At 38.1% G+C, this 25,782-nt stretch overlaps 1 protein-coding gene across 32 annotated transcripts in view; it reads left to right on the top strand.

The window, feature by feature from the left end:
• NRXN3 (neurexin 3) overlaps nucleotides 1-25,782 on the top strand; it is a 1,580,128-nt gene that overhangs the window by 1,394,579 nt on the left and 159,767 nt on the right. For all 32 annotated transcript variants that reach the window (XM_084791335.1, XM_084791331.1, XM_084791320.1 and 29 more), the window contains one exon: nucleotides 11,578-11,749. In XM_084791335.1, the coding sequence (XP_084647461.1) occupies nucleotides 11,578-11,749 (172 nt within the window). The remainder of the gene's footprint in view (nucleotides 1-11,577; nucleotides 11,750-25,782) is intronic.

The raw sequence follows: 25,782 nt of genomic DNA, 5'->3' as shown, positions 1-25,782 counted from the left end.
CTAGGATTCATTGGGATCCAATCCCTTAAGACTCAGGTTAAGCTGTCTATGTTGGATGCAATCCCATCTCTGGGTGCTCTGCTAAATGTAGTGTTGTTCTGGGATCTTAAGAAAGACCTGGGTTTATTTTCCTGGGGGAAATGGAACTCAGGGCCTGAAGTCGGGGAGGACTGGAGCAGGGGCTTTGATGATCTAGCCAGTAACTTTTTATTTCCATATATCACATTCCCAGGGTTTTCTACAGCTGTCTCTGTGAAAAGTAAGAAAATGAAAAAAAAAAAAAAAAAAGGAATAAACTGGGTCAGTCCAGAATAAACTGGCTCTAGAAATAACTACAATACTTTAATGCGTAGGTATAGTTCATCTTCTCTGTTTGACCCTCCCACATTTATTTGAGTTATTTGGAATACTTAACCATAATCTAGGGGTCAAAATGAGGATTAAAAACAAAGACCAGAAAGCTGTCTCAGTAGAGGATCAGAGAATGAACAAACTAAAATGAGCCTGCAGGCCACACAGCTTCTTAGCAGCTACTCAACTCTGCTGCTGTGGTGCAGAGGCAGTCAGGTACAATCCACTAAAAAGAGGACATTAATGAGTATAGCCATGTCCCAATAAAACTTTTTTTTTTGGTTACTAGATTATTTAATGATGTCTAGAACAACAAAATAGAAATTGTTCTCTATTAGAAAAAAATTAAACTAAGTAAGTTATGTACACAAATACACACAGGAAGAACAAGTAATTGTATTTCTTAATAATTATAGCTATCTGTAACAACATACTAAGCAATTTAAAGAAAATAGCTTGTATGAACTTTATTTACAAAACCAAAAGTTGAGCAGATTCACAGCCTAGTCAACTGCTCCTTGGTCCAGGTTCTTTTGTCTCCTCTAAATTTGTATATTTCTTCCTCATACAAATCATTTAGAAAACTGCCACAACCTATGATGTTTCTTGCTGGCTCCACATACTGACTCTCAATTGCGAGACATCACCAATCCTCAGCCCAAAATGTCTAGTTGAGAAGGTCTGCCATTAGACCCAGCATTTAAAATTCTAATGTTTACTTGGTGGATGCTGAGTTCTGCTTCTAGAACCATACTTTATTGGCAATATGATACAAGGTACTTTAGGAGAATTCTGGGTGACTTGAAATGTGTTTCCTAATTTTGATAGCCTTGATTCTGTTCTTGAGAGCAGAGAGTTGGAGGTTTCTACAGAAGTTACTGGTGATCTCATGATCTATCAGAGATTTGGGGTGGGGTGGGGCAAGGCATTTGTAGGAGCTGGTAGTCTGTGTTGGGTTTCTGTGAGCCCTGCCTTCCCAGCTGTCACCTGATTCCTGCCAAGAGACTGCACTGGGTCTTGGCAATACACTGGATCTCCTTCAGAAATGAACATCGACTTTCATCTTGTGTTTAAACTTTACTACCGAATGAGCCAGTGTCTGTGAAGCAGGCATTCAGAGGGATTTGAAGGACACAGTGACTCAGGATGCCATTTGTTACTGGTGACCATTAGAATTGTGTTTGTGGCTTGCATCTTATTTATTTGGACCAAGTCACTGTGTCCTCTTTTGACTCTCTTCTCTTCAGGTTAGAGTTCCTGCTGTTTTAAGCTGTCATCCTCATGCTCTCCCTCTTTTAAAAAAATTGCTTAGCATCAGAGATGGGGCTGTCTTGAGCTATTTATCAGCCTTATCTCCCTTGGTCCGCTGTTAGCATTTCAGATTGTACATTTAATCCTCTTTAATTGATTGACCTCTTGCAAGCCAGCATCAGCGGAATACTAGGTAAAGCACATCAGGAGGAGAGGTCGCTGTAACTTTGTGGAACAGGTACAGAGGTCACTGCAACTTACAGAGTTAGGAAAAGAGAATTAGTTTTTATATCATTTAACGTAAATATTCTGAGGACAGTTGGTAAACATTCTAGAGTCAATTCTGAGTGAGATAGAGTCATTCTGAGTAGAGCAGCATCCACAAGGAATGGCCAGTGCTGTGGTTCGTGTGTTGCCTGTAAGATCATTTCTCACCCAGCTATCCTCAGAGATATCATCCCTTATCACTTCTATGCCCCACGGATAACATCATTATTACATAACACTTTATAAAGCCTATTTCTCGTCACTTTATTTATTTCGATCAGTAAACATCATTTAATGCAGATAATAATATGTCTACTTAATATGCTCCTTGCTTTTATAAACATAACTTCAGAATCAGATAGTTAAGAGATCTGCCCAAGGTTACATTGGAGAAAACAATACGGAGCCTCAATTGGTCTCCATTTTTATGGATCGAAATCACTTGTTTTAGAACCCAGAGCAGATATTTTTTTCTTCCCTCACCCTTCTACTATGGACTCATTCAAGCTTCTCTAGGGTAGAGGACATTGTTAGCAGACGGCAATGACATCCCTCACTGTCATGGCTGGGATCTTATGAGTTGAGTGGCTCCTAAAGGGCTGCTTCTCTCTTGAGATTTCTTTTTTTTTTAATTTAATTAATTTATTAAGATTATAACTGAATTGTTATCCCATCACTTGTATCCTTCCGCTCCTCCCTCCCTCCCTCTTTCACCCTATTCTCCTCCCCTAGGTCTATGACTGAGGGGACCTCCTCCTCCACTATACAGTCATAGGCTATCAAGTCTCATCTTGGTAACATGCTTATTCTTTGTTTGAGTGCCACCAAGGCTCCACACCAAGGAAAGGTGGTCAGATATGGGGACCAGAGTTCATGTCAGAGTCAGTCCCTACTCTCCACATAACTGTGGAGAATGTCCTGTCCATTGGCTAGATCAAAGTAGGGGTTCAATGTTTAGTACTTGTATTATCCTTGGTTAGTGCAATAATTTTGAGCAGACCCTCTCTGGGCCCTGATCCACCCATCAAGATGCTGTTCTTGTAGGTTTCTAGGGCCCTCTGGATCCTTCCATTTCCCTATTCTCCAACATTTCTCTCACTTAAAGTTCCAATAGGATATCCTTTCATCTATCCCAATACCCTGGTAAGTGAAGACTTTCATAGGACATGCATTTTGGGCTAGTGCCCAATTATAAGTGAGTATATACCATGTGAGTCTTTCTGCTTCTGGGTTAACTCAGTCAGTGTGACCATCTCTAGTTCCATCCATTTGTCTACAAATTTTAGGGTTTCCTTGTTTTTAATAGCTAAGTAGTATTCCATGGTGTAAATGTACCACAGTTTCTTTATACATTCTTCAACTGAGGGACATTTAGGCTGTTTCCAGATTCTGGCTATTATGAATAAGGCTGCTATGAACATGGTAAAGCATATGTCCCTGTTGTGTGATGGAGCATTTTTTGGGGTATATTCCAAGGAGTGGAATAGCTGGGTCTTGAGGAAGGCCTATTCCCAGTTTTATGAGAAAGCACCAGATAGATTTCCAAAGTAGTTTTACAAGTTTGCATTCCCACCAACAATGAAGGAGAGTGTTCCTCTTTCTCCAGATCCTCGCCAGCATGTGGTATCACTTGAATTTTTTATCTTAGCCATTCTGATGGGTGTAAGATGGAATCTCAGAGTCATTTTGATTTGCATTTCTCTGATGACTAAAGACATTGAGAATTTAAGTGTTTCTCAGCCATTCGATATTCCTCTGTTGAGAATTCTCTGTTTAGTTCTGAGCCCCATTTCTTAGTTGGGTTATTTGTTTTGGTGGTGTTTAATTTTTTGAGTTCTTTATATATTTTGGACATTAGACCTTTGTCAGATGTAGAGTTGGTAAAGATCTTTTCCCAGTCTGTAGGTTGTCACTTTGTTCTGGTGACAGTGTCTCCAGCCTTACAGAAGCTTCTCAGCCTCATGAGGTCCCATTTATTAATTGTTGACCTTAATGTCTGGGCTGTTAATTTTCTGTTCCGGAAGTTGTTTCCTGTGCCAATGTGTTCCAGGCTCTTCTCCACTTTTTCTTCTAAACAGTTTAGTGTCTCTGGTTTTATGTTGAGGTCTTTAATCCACTTGGACTTGAATTTTGTGCATGGTGACAAATTATCGGGAGCCATGCCAAATTCTGCCATGTTAGAAATCCCATGCTTAACCTGCATGCTGTGACCTTTGAGTTGCTGACCTTTGCCAGAGGTGTAGGGTATCCTTGGACTATTTAGGTTTGAAAGAAGTAAAGAAGTACTTACTGGGAACCACCCAGAGGATCAAGGAAGTTCTTACAGGGAGCTACTCAGAAAAATAGGAAGTTCTTACAAGGTGCTATTCAGGCCATTGTATTCTTGCCTGGTGCTAGGGAGAGTGGGAATAAAATAGATCCTATTGGCCTTGCTCTCTCTATATTCTTACTAGTCTGTATTAAGGAGAGTCTTGATCTGAAATTTCCAGACTTGATTCATTATTTCTCACGTCTCTGTCCCCCACTTTCAATCCCCACTCCCTCTTTCAGGTGAACCCTAGTTGGATTTGTCCTGCTGGCCGGGACACATCAACAAATATGGGTGTAATTGCATTTTTTCTACATGTAGACATCCAGTTAGACAAGCACCTCTTGTTGAAGAGGCTATCCTTTTTCTATTGGATAGATTTGCTTCTTTGTCAAAAATCAATGTATGGATTCATTTCTGGGTCTTTGCTTTGATTCCACTGATCAACTAGCCTATTGCTGTGCCAATACCATGCTGTTTTAATTACTGTTGCTCTATAGTAGAGCTTGAAGTCAGGTATGGTGATTCCTCCAGAGGATCTTTTATTATATAGGATTGGTTTAGCTATTCTGGGTGGTTCTTTTTTCCATATGAAGTTGAGAATTGATCTTTCAAAGTCTTTAAAAAATTATATAGGTATTTTGATAGGGATTGCATTGAATTTGTAAATTGTTTTTGGTAAGATGGCCATTTTTATATGTTAATTCTCCCAATCCATGAACAAGGGAGATCCTTCCATCTTCTGATGTCATCTTCAATCTCTTTCTTCAGAAATTTGAGAAGAAGGCACTCTGTTTCGTTTATTCTGTCAATCCTTTAGTCACAAGTAGTTCCACATCCAGGAAGTGTATCCTCAGTGCTCATTAGGTAATAGTTGTCCTTGGTATAGAAAAAGGAGATTGCCTGGTGCAGTGGCTTACACCTGTAATCCTAGCACTTAGGGAGGCAGAGGCAGGCAGATCTCTGTGAGTTTGAGGACAGCCTGGTCTACAAAGATAGTCCAGGACAGCTAAGGCTACATGGAGAACCCCTGCCTTGAAAAACTAAAACCAAACCAAAATAAACCAAAACAAAAAAACCCCAAATCCATCCTCCACCATACCCCAAAAAAGGAAAGAAAAAGGAGATCATATTATTTAAAATGTAAGCTAATGATTTTTTTAGAAAGACACCTTACAGGCACCAAAATACTCAAACTGTGTTCTACTGACTGTAGGATATTTTATTCCAAAGAAAGCTAATAAAATTTTCCCTTAACTGAAATTATCTAGCAAGTCAGGTAAGTTATACCTCAACATTATGTGTTTGTACATTGCCTTTATAAGCAAAAGGAAAACATATGCTTTTATTATATAAAATATGAACATATTTATGATGATCTATTTTAGCTTGTACTATTCAAATTCTGTTTAGACTCTAGTGGCAAAGACACTCATTTTAAAATTCACAATCACATACTTCACTTAATCATACATTTAATAATCATTTACTAAGCTCTAGTAAAATTTTATATTAAAAATCCTTAATTACTAGATTTTTTGAATACGAAAATTAGATAACATGGGTGGCATTGAAGTGGACATGTAGTGTATATTATGCAGTGAGAATAACTTATATAAGTATAGTAATATATAGTGGCATTTTAGTCAACAAGGGACAACATGAAGAAATGTAATCCTATGACATTGTATCATTGGATGACATCATTTTTTTTACGAGACAGTGCAAGCCCACTCTGTGATATTTGTGCATCACCCAGGTACATTGCCCTCAGAACACATTGCTCTCATGAAGCGACATGGCTCAATTTGGGTCACAACACATAATACATGGGACATAAATCTGCCTCAGTTAAAAAGCCGTGAGTTCAAGTCAGACAGACTCAGATTCTGTCTGTAACCATTACTCTTGTCACCTATATTCAATAGTACATAACTCTGAGAAACTGGAAGATAATCCCACTCAAAAATATGGACTGGGCATGCAGGTTGTGACAGTTACACAGCAGAGATAGCCTCGTACACTCTGTACTCCAAGTACGTAAGCATTGTTCCTCAGCCATGTCCACTGCCAGTTAATTTGGTGCTGCTCTCACTCAGTGACCCAAAATGACAAAACAACCACTACCAAGAACTTGGTGGGGACAGTGATTCACAGCAGTAGGAGGACAGTGGTGAGTCTCAAACCAAAAATTACATGTGACTCAACAATGACAATTACTTGACCCTGGACTCCAGTGCCCTCCATCAGAGAAGGATGCAAAAGGTGGCCCTTACTGTGAGCCTATAATTAGGAGAACTAGGAAAGTGTGGTGAGCAGACCCATTAACTACTTTGTGTAGTAGAAGCTGGACTGGAATACCGCCAAGGCCTTGTGCACAGGCACAAAATCATCCTTTCCACATTGCTTTTATTGTGCCGTTGTCTAGAAATGAACAAACAATTCTGTGAGAAGCCTAACAGTGACACCATAGAGAAATGTTTCCAGTGCACATCTCGTGGGCGTACATTTGAAAAATCTCCATCTTGTTTCTGTCAGCCGCTATTTTCTGAAGTAGGGGATGGTGCATTCTGCCTTCTCCAGGGACACTGTGGAGCAAATGGAGAGATGGCCATTGGGGAGCTTTCTTCATTCTTGAACGTTTTTGGTTTTTGTTTTGGTTTGGTTTGGTTTTTTGCCCCTGTATATTTCTGCTCCTAGAGCCAGACCATAGAGCTTGCAGCATCCCTGGGGTTATATCAGGCATATTCATGATAATGTGGCTGATTGAGGATCAAGTCGCTGGATCTGGGCTCATGTGAGGAACCAGGTGGGCTCTTAAATAGTCTTTATTGATAAAGAGTGAATTACTGACTGTGGAAAGTCAGATGTTCCTGGCCATTCAGGTTTGTTCCTGAACACACTTGGACATGATTGGTAATGCCTTCTAATTGGACAACTAGTTTTTGTTTTTAATATCTAGGAAGAACATGGATTGAAGTGATTGTCATGGTAGCAGCTTCAGTGGTGATACGTTTGGAGTTATTAAAACTTATGGCTGTGTTGTTTCTGCTGCTACATTTTGCTTCTGTTCCAGAGGCTTATAAAGTGCACTAAGGAATGCTGATGGAAAGCAACTACCAAATTGTGACAGGAAGTCAGCCCTGGGAAAAAAAGTCCACCTCCTAAAATTCACATTGGCTTTCTAAATAGATTTTGATGGCAGTGCCTGCCAAACCAACCAGTCCTTAGCTCACAGTACTATTTTCAATTATGGTAACAAGAAGAGAAAAGACTGACATATTGCAGCCCAGAAGTATGTCCTTCTCACATAATCCAAATAACAGGCTTCAGAGGTTCAAATTTGCCTCTCCCTCCCATTACACACCCTTTAAAAAACAAACTGCAAAGGTCATACATTGTTAGAAGGCAGAGATGTTATTTTGCTGTACTGTGCTGAAACCCATGCATGATCATGCTACTGAATTCATTAATAATGACCGATCATTTTTTTTTTTGTGGATAAATGGCTGACTATGCCATTCACCCTGATTCCATCCCCCTCTCTCGTATCATATATGTGATAAGTATTAATAATATATTAATATTATATTATCATATATACATATATAGTTTATAAGGTGCTATTATACATGGCTGATAAGATGGCTCATATAGTAGAGTACTTGTACTTGCCTTGTAAGTAGAAGGACCAGGATTTACACTCTTGGACTCATGTAAAAAGCCAGACATGTGGGCATGTGTCTATAACCCCACTGCTTGCCTGGAAAAGGGAGAAAGGTCTCTGAGGCACACTAGCCAGCCACTATAGCCTAATTGGCAAGCCCATGCCATGAGATGCTCTGTGTCAAAGAAATTAGCTGAGTCTGTCTTCTAGCTTCTATACTGTGTATACATACCTGCAAGTACACATGTGCACATGTACATATTACTAAAAGAGAGAAAAATACTATAGCATTTTATTATTATAATAGTCCTTTGAAGAATGTGAAAGTGGCTTCTTGCACTACAATATATTATTAAAAAATGGGTTCAAAATAGTTAAGTAAGTTGTCGGAAAGTCAGGGAGGGATGACACAAAGCTAATGTATTTATCCTCCACTTCTTTCCTTCTTTAGACACATGGACCATGGGAATTTATTTTCATGGCAGCTGCATATGATTGATTCAATCCTGGGCAACTATATGGGTATTTGCCACAAGGCTTTCATGACTGCTAATGAACTGAAACAAAACAGTTAGCCATGGTTTATAATATCACTATGCCCCCATGACAAATTACAAGGAGGTGATGATAATGAAATCTTATGACTGTGAATAAAGCAACCACATCCAAGGTCTATCACAGCCACATTTACCACTGTGGGAAGCAAAGAGGAATGTCTGGGTGAGGGTCTATATTGGATTTGGCAATGTGATTACAGAATTAAGATCTTTTGGAAATCCCGATTCTACCTGGCAAATGTGTGGCACCTAAGATAAGAACCAGATATTTATTCTGTCAGAGATTAAATCTTTTCTTTTCCTGAATCTATTATGGATCTTGCAGAAAATCTGCCCAAGAATATGTCTTGTTGATCAAGTAACTCACAGCGACACCACTGTCCTTTGCCTCCTCTGTCATTGAAAGTTGCAGAACACTAAGGTCTGCGTTCCTTTTAGAACATTAACACTGTTCTCTTTCCATGATTAATTAGTGACTCAGAGGTGAACTGAATCACCTACAGGGTTTTCCACACACACACAAGATTTATGTAGTAGTTTCTCATGGAAGAACCACAATGCAATAAACAGCCCACATTTGTTGAGTGGGCAGAGAAGTAATGGCATCAGAGTTTGTGGTTTCTTAACTCCTCCAGGTCTGTCATTCTGTAAGCATGTGATGATTCAGGCTTTTATACCCTGGCTTATTTCCCTGTGAGGGCATGAACACCCACCTACCCTTTCTTCCCCACATCCTTAAAGAAATGAATAATGAATGCCACCTCTCGAATACAGAGCAAATAAGTCATGTCATTTCCAAATTCCGTGAGGATCAAATAAAAAGGAAGAAATGCATCATAATATTATTAATTATGGTCATGAATAGTGCAACAATGACTCTACCATTGTATTCTCTCCTACACACATAATACCCAGTGTTAGGTTCATTGTTTAATATAGAGAGACCAAACCAACCAAAACAAATCCGAGATCATATTGATACTAATAAACAGAGGTTTAGATAGTGAGTCTGCTTACTTACCATGTGGCCATGTACTGGGTCACCTTTTATAGGGTTTAGAAAATGAGAAATGCAGGCAGCACTTTATGTCCCAGATTATGCTCTCTGGGCACAAAGGAAGCAACAATATCTGCCCTGGGTCTGCTTTTCTGAGTGCTGACAATATGATTCAAAAGTCAGTCTAAATGATTCCCTTCAGAGATCAAGATTCTTTGTCTTTTTCTTAATCAGCTTTGATATGCATCTACATAGTAAGGGAGGAAAAAAAAAAAGAATAAATAGCAAATTGAGGAAAGCATACCTCCTGGGAAAACAAATGAATTGTACCAAAATATATGGAAACCATAATCTATTCTGCAAGAAATACTAATTTATAACCACACTAAGTATTAATTTTATATTTATGTATTGAATGAATATAAATGGATAGATGAATAAAAGAATACTAAATCTGGGGAATCTATAAAATATTTCCTAGAACTTAATTGATATGGATTCTGGTCTTTAACTACACCACTCTTCCTTCCGCCCTTTTCCTTTCTTTGTTCATCTGCCCCCCCTTTCTACTCCTCAAACAAGCAAATAATGTCTGGAAAGGCTGGTGAAAATTACTATGACTCAGCCTTGTAAATGTCAGAATGGCAACTAAATTTTATTACTTATCAAGTGCCCAGCCTATTGTCAACAAACCAGACAACTACAAAGATGGGGAAAACATTCTCCCTTATCTCTTGCTCCGTCCCCTCTCAACCTTAAAGAAGCTGATTGTATCTGACCAGAAAAACCACTTTCATTTCGCACCTTTCATGAATACCAAGTCCAAATCTTAGTCATAACCACTTATTAATGGGAAAGAGTAAGAGTTTTAATAGCATTATTATGTGTGGTTCAGCATTTCCGGGCATTTCCCTGGAGGCGGATGATGTCATCTCCACCCCCACCACCATCTCTGTCGTCTTCATTCTCATTGCAATAAACTTCCTCTTCTAGAATCCATTGCAATTTCTCTGCCCACAAAGTCATTTGAGCTATTATTTTAATTTTGTGTTTATGTGTACTAATTTTTCTTTTTTACATATACATTTATATTATTACACACACACACACACACACACAACTACCTACAGCAAGATGAACCATAATACAATCAGAAATTAAATAAATGTTGCATTCATAGTGTTTTGGCTATTTGTATTTGTCAATCTTGAAGAAAACATCTTTCCTAGCTGGGTATGTCTAAAATTCTGAATTTAAGTCAATATCTATCATATCTCATCTTTATAATCTTAAAACATGTATCTAGACCTAAAAACATGTCTATGCATAGACAATTCTTCTTTTGGTTACAGGATCCCTGTGATTTATTATTAGATGCCATTCTTCATATGGCATGAATGAAGATTTACAGATATCTTTTTTATCCTCATACAAAGAGCAGAGAATCAGCCCTAATTTTTCTGTACATCACGCATACCTCATATGTTTAGCATTTGGAGCTATTGATGGTGCCTTCTACTGTATAGCAAAAGCTATGCAGAATGATTATGTAATCTCTAGATTACCTGAACAATAGAGCTACAAATTGGGAAATTCACCAGTTCTGAAACCTCTTTCTCAGGTTCATGCCCTTTGTTCAAAGTATGATTTGAGTGTGTCTCGGAACTCCAGAAAATATCATCAAGTGTTTGGTCTACAGTGTCTGTTCTCTGCCATTGGCTCCTAACATTTTAGTACCCCTACCCTTGGCCTTGACTTAGCCCAGAATGTGCATGCTGGATAATAGTATTTCTTTAATCCTGGATCTGAATTGTGAACTAATTCTGGACTCAGTATCTTATTAGCTCCTCTTAGGAGACAGGCCCTATCCATGATGATCTTTTAATTCTCGTGCCTAACTGTTGAGAAGTCCTGCCAAGTAGCACCAATATTCACCAAAGCCACTGAATGTTCTAACTTGTACTGTGCAGCCAGTGAGAACAATTTAGGTGGCTTTAGACAATTTTTCTTTTTATGTTCAGGATGAAAGCCCATGGAGAAATATAGGATACTATTATTAACTTCCTACTGACAGCTCCCTCTGGGCAGCTACAAGTTTATTGCTAGTTGGAGGATCAACTTTAAAGGAGTCAACCCTGTAGTCAGTGATCATCATACCCTTTGTGTTTCTTTATTACAGGAACAAGGGAAAATTGGAGTTGTCTTCAATATTGGTACAGTTGACATCTCCATTAAAGAAGAGAGAACCCCTGTCAATGACGGCAAGTACCATGTGGTGCGCTTCACCAGGAATGGTGGCAATGCAACTCTTCAGGTGGACAACTGGCCAGTGAATGAACATTATCCTACAGGTAACATCTTCCCTTTTGGCCTCCCATGATCACCACTCTATGACATATTTTCTCATGACTGTCATCAGTTTATAGGCAATGAATATGTCTATGCCTTTTGTTTGAGAGAAGAAGTTGTTTCTTTAGGATTAAGGTAGTGTAAGAAGCTTCTGGAGACTTTGCTAAGTATGCACTGAACATTTTCTTTGACAAACGTTAGACCAATGCTGCCTAACTGGTTCATACTGAAGATAAGTATCAGAGGGTGTCCAGTGGAAGGAAGGCTTATACCTCTTGTTGTGGGGGATTGCCCATAATCATAAGATAATGAACGTGATATCTAGCCTATGGGGTGCTAGGTTGTTAGGTGTGATTGAAGGGACAGATGAAAAGAGGTGGCAGAAAGAATGTTCCAGAAAGTTTATTAAACTTGAATTCATGAGTCTTAAGTTGGGGGAGCACCTGGTGGCACTCAGAGGAAGGATAGCAGGTTACCAAGAAGAGACTTGATACCCTATGAGCATATACAGGAGGAGAAAATCTCCCTCAGGAACAGTCATACGGGAGGGGAATAAGGGGAAAATGGGAGGGAGGGAAGAATGGGAGGATACAAGGGATGGGATAACCATTGAGATGTAACAAGAATAAACTAATAAAAAAAAAAGAAATTTTAAAAAGTTGGGGGAGCAATGAGAAAAACCAAGGGTAGAGCTTTCTTATTTATCTGAATTAGTCAAGTACTTCTCTGTTGCTCAAACTGAGCCTGTGTTGCTCTTTAGAAGCTGATCCTAGTAGTGAATGTCCTAGGAAGCACACTGGCATGGGATACGAAGGGGCCAATCATGCATTTAAATTTCACAGTCCTGGAGTGTACAGCAGTAAGCTCCCAGAGCCAGATGGCAAATCAAGGGCAGGGAGAGAGAAGGTTGGCTTCTTTAAAGGGACTCACTCAAATAGTCCCTTAGCTTTCTCTCTCATCTCTCAAGTCTCCTACCAAGACTCCTGAGCTCTGGCCATAAAAGCACAAAATAAAGAAGTAAAAATACTCAGCAAGGGACTGTTACTCTATAATTGCATTGCAGCTTAATGGACAGATGACAGAAAATAGCTCAGAAGATTGCACTTGTCACTAACGTGAACAAGACACATGTATAACTCACTCTTCGATGCTCCAAATTCCCTCATTTTTGTCTCTATTTTCTCTCATTTCCTCCACAGTGAGATGAGTACACTGAAGCCTAAATAAAGTTTTCATGACTCTGAGCATTTCAGTTAATAATTAATTATCACGCCTGAAAGAAATATTCACACTAAATTTGTATACTTGTGGCCCAAGATACTTTTCTCAGTTGCTTAAGGCAATGGTTGAGTTTTCATGTTTTAGATCAGTATTACATTTTAAAAAGCCAATCAATACTGTGTGTGCTGCTTGGCTCTTCACTGATATTATGGTTCTCCCTCTTCCTGTTTTCTTTTTTTTTTAAATACATTATTTAATTGTATTTTATGTCCATTGGTGTGAGGATTAAGATGCCCTGGAACTGGAGTTATAGACAGTTATGAGCTGCATGTGGGTACTAGGAATTGAACCCAGCAGCCAGTGCCCTTAACCACTGAGCCATCTCTCCATCTATCCTCCCCCGCCCCCCATTTCTGGTTTAAGAATTGTGGAAGGAAGTGTCCCAAGGCACTGGAGCAATAAATATATTAATTAATTGATTATTCTATTTACTCATGTACCTGTTGTTCCAGATTTCTCCCAAACAGCCACCTCAGCCATTGATGGAGTTCTTTTAGTTTTTCTTAGGTGTCACCAAAAATGACCTCATGAGGGTGTCTTTTGGGCATCTGAAGGAGAACAGAAGTGTTAGCAGTTACTGTGAATTTTTATCAGCATCCAATTCCCTGGACACTAATAGACTCAATTTTCAAGTGTTCTTTGCTTAAACCCCGGGGATGTGATAGTGGGGTAGAAGAGGGTAGAGAAAGTGAAATAGCAGAGATCTTAAAAGCTGTTCATTTATTTGCTCATAGGAAGAATCATCCATCTTCCTTTTTCCATGCATATTATCATTTGCACTAAAATTGCTGCTATAGGGTTTGTTGTATTTCTGCTAAGAATTTCAAAGAGTTCTAAATTGATGTTAACCACTTGCCCGGAGCCAGTGGAGAATGAACAAACATGTCACCAGCAATAAGAAGGCACTGAGGTGGTCATTTTAAAGCCACAGATACCTAAGAACACCAGTGACCCTTGCTGTGCACCTCTCCCTTTGTGTCTTTAGTTCTAAATTATGGGTTGCCTCCTATAGGCTTTCAGAGCAGAATAAACCTCTCTTTAATGGCAGTGCTTTTCCAGTCAACGATTATCATCACTGGTAACTCTCACTTAGTTGTAATAAATGTTATTATTGTTGGACAGGGCAGAGCCTTGCAGTTACAAGTACGTGCCTTTGAGCCACCTGATGAGTTGAGAACTTGGTTTTTATCAGTTGTATGTCACAAGCATCTGGGTTAAGACCTTGAAAAGCCCTAAGTAGAGAAGTTTTTGGTGCCTTTCCCCACATATAGTTCAAGATACAATAACCCTGGAGCATGAAATAAGGACAAGAATTTCTAACAGTTCTGAATTTTCTCCTTTGATGATTACTGTAACATTGGGAATGTATCAGATTCCTTTTTCAAAAATTCTCATTTATTTTCCCTTGAATTTATTTTGTTGGTTTTCTAGGTAAGTGCCCATTTTCCCTAGATGGCAATCTAGTTCCAGACCTTCCATACGATAGTAGGCTCACCACTTCTATGGTTTCCAGTCCTGATGATGCCAATGTAATCATACTTTTAGAGTTATGTGCAGGTTCAGTGAGAGGAGCATAAATGAAATACCAAGCAAAGGCTGGATTAATCATCTAGGCACACAATAAGTGGTGGTAATGTTACCAGATGTGTTCATTTCATGTGTGATTCATTTTGACTATTTGCTAGCCTGTGAACTGGATAAGCTGGGTCTTTCTAGTCTCCAGTTCAAATCAAAACCAACACTCAGGCAGGTTCTATTTCTATTGTAAGATAACATAGCAACTGAAGGACAAAATCTTGACCAGGTTATCTCTTCCCAATTTGATTCAGTTTCTACTATTTCCCCTACAATACATGTTTTGAAAAATGCATAGCCACAAATGTGCATCTCATTAGATTCATTTTTTTCTTTATAAGGGTATTATATTTTAAAAATCTGCTAAGAGTTCCTAAGGAACCTTTGGACCTTAGATATCTCAGTTACTCTCATAAATTTGAAAGAATCTATTTAACTAAACTTAAGGAATCATTACTACAATATTAAAAATTTCAAATAATTTACTTTAACTCAGCACCACAATGTCCTCTCTGTCTGAGCACCAAATAGAAAAGCCACCAATCTAGTTAATCTTGACACAATTTCTACTGAAAATGATATGTCCTCTTCTTTTTCCAACCCATTCAGTTGTATTGGCAACAGCAAACAATTTGCAGCCATCAAGAAAAGCTCAGGAGTATCTTAGCATTAAAAAAATCAGTCTTAGTGCCACAAAAAGGTAGCTGTCATGAGACGTGGGGCAGAAAATTTACATTTAAGGAAGAAAACAAATATTAACACAAATGGCTCCATGTTGTCTTCCTTGTGACAGCGAGGTGCTCAACTGGGGCAGCTGAGAATAATGTGTGTTGTAAGGAGGCAGTGCTTTCACATAGAACAGTATGTACCCAACAGTCACTTGGGCTGTTTCACTCTGAGGGCACACTCTTGGGGGTCATTTCTGCCTATCACATCTGAAGGGGTCAGCTGCACATCAGCATGAATGGGAATGGGTCAGCTCTTGAGAATCTTTTCACAGTCATTTATAAGAGTTTACTTGGCTTTACTGAAACATCCACTGAGTGGATTCTGAGAGCCCAGCTGGACCCAGAGCATAGAGCCCTGGCTCCCTGTGAATCAGTGAGTATCCAAACTGGAAATAGTTCTGTAGCAATTGGGATCTTCTATTGCTTGATGCAGAGAGACAGAACTCAAAAGTGCCCTTTTTTTTTCTTTGAACCTGAAAATAGAAAGGCTAAGGAAGTGGAGAGGGGAATAAAAGGAGAGTCATCTCAGAGCTATCATCCAGACACTGACAAATGTGCCTTATAGAGCTTCTGATTGCTCTCTCTACACAATGCAATGGGAAGGACAAGGGAGGGGAGGGGGAAAGGTGAGTTGAACATAGGGAATTAATTTTAACCGTAGCTCTGGGCCTCCTGTGAGGATGAGCTGAATAGCACTGTTCAAGAATTGCTCCCAACTGTGAGTGGGTAACCATTATGCCACCACGGCTACCAAGAGCCTGGTCATGATACCCTAATTTGCTTTTCAGGTGAAAGCCAGCTCTTTGGGTAATGATGAATGATAAGCTGTTCCAAATACACAGGACTCCCATCTTCACATGCAAGAGTTTGTTAAGAGAGCAAGATCATATTGATTTTTCCATAATATAGCATATCATCTCGACTGAAGTACTCTTAGTTGAATTCTTTATCATCAATCTGTTAGTCAGTTCTTTATTGCTTTCCTAAAAACCTGTGGCAACTAACTAGCACAGAAACAGTGTGTTTATCCTGATGTTTTAGAGGATTTTATTCAATATCTGAAGCCCTTAATCTAAAATGAATAACTTATAAGTGAAGAAAGTTTATTTAGTTCACAATTCTGGATTTTTTAGTCCAAGCTGTGTAAGACACATTTGCTTAGAGTTTCTAGTAAATGTCACATAAATGGAAGAAACGGCACTTCATTATCCAGGAAATAGAAAAGACACACTGGTCCAAAGCCCTTTAAAAAGGATACACTTCCAACAAGCACACAATACTTTCTAATAACACATCATCCGGGGGACCAAGCAGTTAGTGCATAGACTTTAGGGGAGGTGCCCATCCGAACCATGGCAAACTCTGAGAGGCTAAGTTATCTAGACTAATGGCGCAACAGAACAAGGTAGAATCAAGAGTCCATCCTGACTGATTCTCACACTGCACCACCTCATACATCCCATCGTGCTATTTCTGACTTGCTATTTTATTGATGATTACACCACTTTGGTAATATATAACTAAAACATTTTCTGAAACAAAACTCCTTGTCTAGGATAGTTTTAGTAGCAGTGTGTCTGACCCTTGGTGCTGCTGACATTTCGGGTTAAGTTGCTTTGCTGTACATCATAGTTGGTTCGGTGATGTACAGTCAGGGGCATCAGAAGGTACTGATGTTTCCGTTGTATACCAGTAGCAGGTTTCCACAGTGTCAAATGTGTACACTTCCAAGTGAAATTATCCATGACAAATAATCACTAAATTAATAACAGTGACTCTAAAATGTATTTAAATTACTTGCCATCCTGTTGCAGTTTAAATTATACGCTGGGAGATAGAAGACTTGGCGTATATGCACTTTATACTAGGATACGGAGACTCTGAAGAGTTAAAAAGGATGACTGGAAATAAACTCTTGATAAGATACAGAGATTTCTTAGGCCTTAGGTTTTCTTTAATTCCTAGCCAGAAGTATGCTGGAGGTGGGGCGTTTGCTTTCCTTGCAAACATTTGAGACCCTGCCAGATTGGAAACTTGCATTAAAATAACCTCTTGTCTCTGCTCACTCATCCATTTCAGTTCATCAGGAGGAAAAGATAGATGGTAAAGATCTACAAAAGGAGTAAAAAGTACAAATCCAATCAAGGGGGAAAACAGTATTTGGACTAGGATTCAAGACTACAGAGATCAAAGAGAAGCTAAAGGAAAGTTCACTTAATGAATGTGTTTGAACATTCTTTGTTACGTTTCAAAATGTTCTTATAAGTAAGTTCCTCAGACTGTCACAAAATATATCAACGAATCAATCAAACCATTACCTTCTAAATATTTGCATTGCAGAATTTTCTTCCCAAGATTTCAGGAGTAAATTTAAGATTCACAAGATTTGTGTTTCCTTTGTCAAATAACTTTCAACGTGGTCTAGTTGGGCTTTGGTGGAAAATGGATCATAAACACCTATGTGCAGATTTTAGTGTTAAATTACTTTCTTCTTCTTTGCAAATTAAATTCCTGTGGAAATGACAGTGAACTGTCATTACTCAGGTACCAGTCTCATGTCTAATGTGGTCCATGGAATAACAACAGCAGCAGAAGCAGATCCTTGGACCCATTAAAATGCCAACTTTCAGGGTCTACCCTGACTATGTGAAATTTACATTTTAACACAATTCACAGGTGCTATATGTACATCTAAAAATTATGGCACACTGAGCTAGGCAATGGGAATTTTATATGCATATGCTTTTGATATTCACTGATATTTAGAAAGATAAAAATAGGTTTTCATCTTCTTTCTGACATACTATTAGCATTGTTCAATATGGCAGGCATAGAACACTTGTAACCACTCAGTATTTACAATGGGGCTAGTATTACTAAGGTGCTAAAATTTTTATTTTGTTGAGAAATTATTATTCCCTGTGTACTAAATGCTTTGAATGTTTTTTTTTCCATTCAATTCTTACACCTTGTTATCATCTACCAAATTTTACAAGGCCAGAATATAGCACGTATTATTTCCTTTTCCTATTTTCTACCATCTAAGTCTCCATTGTATCCACTAATAGAATAATAAACATTTGCCTCCATATCCCTCCTGAGAATATATAATATCATTCAACCCTGGGACAATAACTCAGTCTGACTCAGGGAGTTGTTGGGGAGGCAGGAGAGGGTGGATATTGTGGTAAGGGTCTAGATTCTGAGTATTTGCTTGTAACCAACAGCCCCTTACCAGTTCACTCTTCTTTCACTACGTTGGGTAGGGTTCAATTGTAGAGAAGTTTCTCTTGCTTCAGATCCGTGCGTGTGCATTTCCTCTCATTAAAAGCAAATGATGGTCCAGGCTGACATTTAAAATCGGACATTTCAAAAGGAGTGCTGTTGGAGATGTGCTTCTTAAATAGAAATGACAGTATACCCTTTATTAAGCTATATTTGTATACCCTGACAACATGATTATGGAGCAAATCCATCAGCAGACCTGACCAAGAAATGTTATTTTATCAGTAAAATCAAGATTATGGATTGAGATGACTGGTCTCCCCCAGTGCTCTTTAACTCCAGTTAAGCACTCATGATAGGTAATTTGACTTGCAGCTGTCACATCAATATTATTTCTCACTTGGTGAACACAGTTCAGTAGAATTTGGTTTGTTTGTCTGAGATCTTAGGCACTGAAGTTTACTCAGAAAGGCAGAGATTTGGGCAAAAAAGCAAGTTCCCATCTTATTTGTTCAGCTTTCTTTCAGAAATCTACAACTGTAAAAAGGAGTTTGGAAGTGAGGGCCTTGTTTCAAGGGAGTAACATGGGCTTGGTGATGCCCACACCAAATTGTGGAGAAGAAGACTCCTGACATTTATTCCACATTTCCCACTTCACAGACAAAACAAACCACTTTGCCTTGAAATGCCCTGAATTCTGGGTGTGAGATTGGCTACTATTTATGGAGTAGGAAATGCTGAGTTTGGTTTTGGTTTGAAAATGATGGCATACAACCCAGGACCTTGTGTTAGAGTGTTACAATGCCTGAAATTTTACTGCATATTCAGAAATTCTGGCCTTAACCTAAATCTTCAAACTGTATTTTTTTCTATAAAAATAATCCCTGGATTATTTTATGAAGCTAAATTTCCAATTACTGCCTAGTCTAGAAATAGGCACTGTTCCTGATACCAGCACATTTAATTGTATCAGATTAATTTTTTGTTTTGTTTTGTTTTGTTTTTGTATTCTTTTTTTTGGGGGGGTTGTGGTTTTTTGTTTGTTTGTTTTGGAAGATTCTTACCTTTTATAGTCCCGTTATGCTTCCTATTTCCATATCTAAGCAGGTAAGAGGAACTTTATTAAATGGAAGTCTATCTTATTGCTTAATGGTCTTGCTTGAGGGACAGGAAGTGGAAAAAGAATGCTTCATATATTTTTTTTTATTTTTGTCTCATCAGACCAACCTTTCTCTTCAGTGAATTCTCAGTCACAAGATAAATAGCCATGCATCTTGGAAGTTAAATGCAATTATTGCTATAATGCCTAGAGCCCCTTAGTAGATTATAAGCATTTCAAAGGAAACTTCAGGCATCTGTTAATGTAAAAATTAAGTACAGCCACCCACAAGATAAAAAGACTGCCTATATTTTTATTGTGAATGTATATTCACAATAACTATATTGTATACATATAATTTATATATAAAGAACGACATTATATGGTTGCTAAAACTCTTGGGATTGAGGAAGAAGGAATAAATGAATATTTGGCATATGGGAATTTGCCCCAAGACATTAAGCTAGTACATAACTCAAGGTTATATAAAAAGGAGTTAAATAACCCACGCAATGGAGCTTGTTATAATAATGAAGATTTATATTGTATACTGTGGTGGCAATTACAGTAACTGTAGACATTATTTATACACAATTCACTTGTGAACAGGTTGCACTTTTAGTCTATAGGCTGTTCAGAAAAAGTAATTTTGCTGCACAATCATATTGAACATCATAGGATACACAAATCAGTCTGGATTATGTTGTTCCTTATTCTTAATAAGCTGCCATGGGATTTAGAAGAGAAGGTAGAACTTTGTGAATTAAAATAAAACTAATATTAGCTTGATGACATAAATAATACAAATTCAATGATTACTTCTGAATATTATTTGATGAGAAACATAGGGCAATTATTTCTTTTAAAGAGTTATTACAGTGTGTGTATGTTTGTGTGTTCGCACATGTATGTGTGCTGGTACACATATGAAAATCAAGACAACATATAGTCTTACGGTTGTTCATTTTCCCCTTCCATCATGTGGGCTCCAAGGGTTTCAACTCAGGTTGTCAAGCTTTGAGGCAAATCCTTTTGCTCACCGAACCAAGTAAGCCATCTTGATACATTTCTAATAAATATATATATGTGTGTGTGTGTGTGTGTGTGTGTGTGTGTGTGTGTGTATGCACATCTTGAGAATAATGCTTGAAAGGTTAGAAATATAGGAGGATCACATTTTATAGGAGACTAATGCTTGTTTGAAACTATATGACATAAAAGTATTAATAACATTTTGATGCATGTGAAGCAACCCTATGAATGTAAATATCATAATCCATAGGATGTTCCTTTAAATTAGAGCAATCATCAAGTAGCGTGTAGCTGTAAATCTAGTCTTAATGGCTGTTGTAGGTTGGAGGAGAGCCTACTATTTCATAGAAGCTACAGTTTAGTAGTAAATAAAAGTTTCTGCATGTATGCCTGAGGATTAATCTTTAACCACGGTTATCTGCGGCTACTATCTAAACTGTCTGATATGATTTGCCTGTCCTTGTTTGTTCTCTATTTTGGAGGTGGCTGAATTCCACACTGTCTAACACTAACATAAGAGCTTAGATTTACTTATAGAAATGTTTTCAAATATATTCACTTCTGTTTAAATTTTGCATAAGGTTTCAGAATCTCTCTAGTTATTTAAAGTCTAAAAAGAACATTAAATATCTTCTATAAAGGAGGTACAAATGTGTGTGTGTGTGTGTGTGTGTGTGTGCATGTGCTTTATATCCCTTCAGTGGAGAGATTAATTAATGGCAGCCTATGCTTTGAGTCACTCAATCGATTATAATCATATTGCAGATCATTGCAAAGAGATAAAGTCTTCTAAAAATCCCGATCAATACCCCAGCAGGCTAAAGAATTTGTATGTGCGGGATGGGGGAGGGTCAGAAGGGAAGGGTGGAGGCAAGGACAAGAAAGCATTTAAAATCTTCAATTTGTGGAGTTAACGTAGATTTGATTGGATTTCTAGTAATATTTACAGTGTGCTGTGTGAGATGCCTTTCTTTCTTGCCTAACCTTCCATAAGTCCATAATGCTTTGTGTCATCCTGGATAACGGGACTTATCAAATGCCAATGGGACACATACAGCACTGCTCTAGAAGATTTCAGGATTAGACACACAAGAAGACAATGGCAATTCAACAGGAACCAAATATTTAAAAAAGCATACCAGATATTATAAATGCATTAATGATGAGTTATAAAAGTGTGTACTGCTGTTTTAAACGTTATAACCCTATAAAGGCCATTTTAATGTAGGTATTGCTACTCCTCTGCCCTCATCAGTAGAAGGGATTTGCAGAAACATTCCTATAGTTATGCACTCACTCACCATCTAAGAAATATTTGTCCTACATCTAATGTGTGAATCTGTGTGAGGTGATGGGTACACAGTGAAATTCTCTCTATAGATAGAGTGAAAGCCCTAACTCCCCATATATATGAAAGGTAAAGAGAGTTTGGGATTCTGGTTTCATCATCATTTTTAATAATAACTACAGCCACAGTGTATAACTTCACTTGAGGAAGTTTTTCCACTCTTTCCAGCAGAGAAATATTAATCTCCTTTTACAAAGAAGTAAACTGGGGCTCAGGGGGGGATGAGTACATTTGCTACAGACACTTTTTCAAAAGTGTCATTTTGAGGTTTCACAGACTTGTTTTTTACACATCCCAACTCTTCCAGTGGGCGAGTTTCATCTTTGGGAACAATTAGAATAGTATTGTTATACCCAGTCATATAGAAACACAAATGAGGTCAAATTCAGGGTCAGTGGGATAGTCAAATGTGTTTACTCATACTTAAAAACAGCAAACAACAAGCAGGCAACCCTCCCACAAGTATGACCGCTGAAGCACTTTGGATGAAATCCTATACAGAGCTCAGCTTTCTGCTTGACAAATGTAAATTCACATGCAAATTTCTGAGTGAGCCTTACATCCCAATGTTTGCAGAATATTCAGCAATCCTGTTATTAAAATTTTGCTAGAAGACTTTTGCCCGTTGTAAAACTGCCACCTCTCCACATCGAACCAAAATAGGTTTGTTTTTTATTTTAATTACGTTGTGGGAATGTAGATTTCTTATATTTCAGTGGGGGAGATGTTCATTGCCAATGCCTCTAAATATCTGAAATACAATGTTCTGGAAAGAGTAAAGGGTCTACTGTCATAATCTGTCCTTGAGTAAAGGACTTCAGTGAAAGAATACTGATGGAAGGTAACACTGACCCAGTATTTATCCTGAAATACGCCTTATAACATCTAGAAAGAGGTTTGATTATTAGCATTACATGCTACACAGCTAGTTGATGATGGGAGTAACCTAGATTGAATATACCCAGGGACACCAGGATAGCTTCATGTCAATGAGTGATCTGAATTTTTTTTTTCTCTAACTGGCCACATAGTAATTTTCTAGTCTTTGAACCCCTACATGTAACTGCAAATACTTTATTTATACATCACATTTGTAAATGCTATATATGTACAGATACAAAGTAGATTCCACAAGGTCTTTCCCGCCATCATTCAACCCTGTACTTGCATTATAAGAACAACCACAGACGATACATTTAGGAATGTACATGGCAGGTTTCTAATAAAACATAGTATGATTTTACACAAACAATCTGTAATGGACCATGTTCAGTTGAGGGACTTCTGAAAGAGATGGTGTATACTTTGAAGACTACCATTATGCTTGTACTGACTCATCAGCCTGGTTTGCATCTTGTTTACTTTTAAAATTGAGGGACCAAGAAAATCTCTCGTGGGTGAGTTAAGTCCTCAGACACAATATGCTACACATAGGTCAATAGTGCTGCTACCCAGAGAAATGTAGAGGTGCTAGTGGGGTCAATTCGGGATAAAGGAATAGAGAGACACCAAAGTTGGACAGAGAATCCAGTTATATGTATTTGAAGACATCGGACACAATACATAGTCACAAGAAAACAAAACAAACAAACAAAAGACAAATACTCTTTCCCATACTTAACATCAAAGGCCGATTCAGCCTCGAATTCATATAGGTTATACCATACTTTGCTTGGAATGGGATCTGAGGGTGACGACAGGAAGTATTATTTCTCTAGTTCTATTATTGCCACTGGGTGACTGCAAGCTGCAGTGACTCCAACATACTTTGCTCTCTCTCCTAACTCTGTCATTAAAGTCAGTGACCCAGACAGCTCTCTCTATTCCTTCTCCATGAAGGTGGCAGCCACACCAAGCGTGTCTTTTCTGCGACCCACTCCTTTTTTGCCTCCATTTTCTTGCCATCAGTTGTATGTCCTGATGCTGATGACTTGTTTGGGTCATGAGGGCTCACGATCTCTACATAAGGTTCAACTTACTTCCTGCCATGAAGTTTCTGAGATTTTAGAATCTGGTTCACTATTATCAGAGGAACAATACAACAGCAACCAACAGGCTATGAATTTTATTGAAGTGTTGCAAACAAAATTTTAAAAAATTCAGTTTGATCTTTATCTTCCCGTTTCCCCTTGCCTCTTGTAAACACAATTTTATTCCTTGTTTCTATGAGTTTGCTTTTCTTTTTTGTAGATTGTGCATATAATGAGATCATGCAGTCTTTTCTTTGCCACACAACAAAGTAGTCACAAAGGATGAGTAAACAAAGAAGTCTAACATATAACACAAATACCATCATTATGGCATTGTGTACATTCACAATTTGCCAAAAACAGTAGGTGATCTTTTTTTTCTTTTAAGGCCATTGTATGAGACAGTGGCTGTGTTATTTTACTTGACCATATAATTACCTAATTATGTCCATGATTATCAAGATATCAGTTTATGCTGGACATCTTAAACATATACAATAAACATTTTAACTCTAAAAATTTGAACCAAGACATACACTGAATTTTGTGTACAAAATGAGACTCCATCGCATTTCAGTAATTCCCATGTAAAGTTCAATAAAATTACCAATCAAAATTTAAAGTTTCAAATATCAAAACAGAAAGCATACTAGCAGAGTTTGCTTCCTATAACTCAAAAACATAGAGATAATTTCAAGTTCTCTTTTGTTAGCCAAACATAGTAAATGCCCCACAAGTGTTAAATTGCTTATGAGCTCTCTGCCTACCTATAAATAACCATGATACACATTCTGGTACAGTTTCCTTTACAAGCCCTGAATAAATAAATGCATTTGGAAACAATAGGAAAGTAGCAAATATTTTGTTATCAAGCGCTTAAAATGTAATCAAGGGTGTTTTGGTTTTCTAGAAGAAAATTTATTTTATTACAACCACGAGGTGATTTTCTATTGCTGCAAAAGCATGGATTTCCCAGTTCATCTAGACCCAATGAGAATATGGAGAAAAAAGATGGATCATACATCTAGGAGAGTTAGAAAACATGTATTCATCTAACATAAGTGGTAATGTAAAATAAAAGCACATCTAAAATCTTAGAGAGCCAAACTTTACAAGCATCTATTTAACATTTTTCCCTGCAGAAAATTGTTGACAGTTTATATAAAGTCAAATTCAAACTGAAATAGAAGTTTAATGCCTTTAGATGTTCAAAATGAATGGTTGATTTTACCCTGAATTTTCTGGGTGGTTATGGTGGCTGGCACAGGATGGCTGGTGTAGATCAAGGGACTCACAGAATTGGATATACGGTTCTCAAGGAGCCATGGGCTTCCCTAGTGGAGGCAGTACAATGAAACCTAAAAGATTCGCTTCATTTTTGTGACGATTTCTGACCTCTGAGAATTTTGAGCTTGAGAAAGTCCATAAAGGCAATTTTCAAATACAGTTAATAAGTCAACTGAACCAAACAAGGTGCATGAGCAACACATTTTACCACGAGGCCTGGCCAGCCCCATCCCAAACCTCTCTAAGACACTCTAGTCCTACCTCCATTCTCAGTAGCTGAACACAAGCTATTCTAAGCACTGGTTCCAAGGACAGCTTCTTCTCTAGTCTCTTTGATGAGAACAGCGACTACAACAGTCCCTATTCATCACAGAAGCCAAAATATGTCTAAGGATAGAATCATGTCTCCTCATTATTTACTGCCTAAGCTTCCCCTTTTCTGAGTCGCAGTCATCTGGCTGTAGACCGCATCCTTGGATTAGATGAGATG

This window comes from Acomys minous, assembly GCF_964271855.1.
Source record: "Acomys minous genome assembly, chromosome: 8".
NCBI classification, from domain to species: domain Eukaryota; kingdom Metazoa; phylum Chordata; class Mammalia; order Rodentia; family Muridae; genus Acomys; species Acomys minous.
This window is presented reverse-complemented; position numbering and strand designations above follow the sequence as displayed.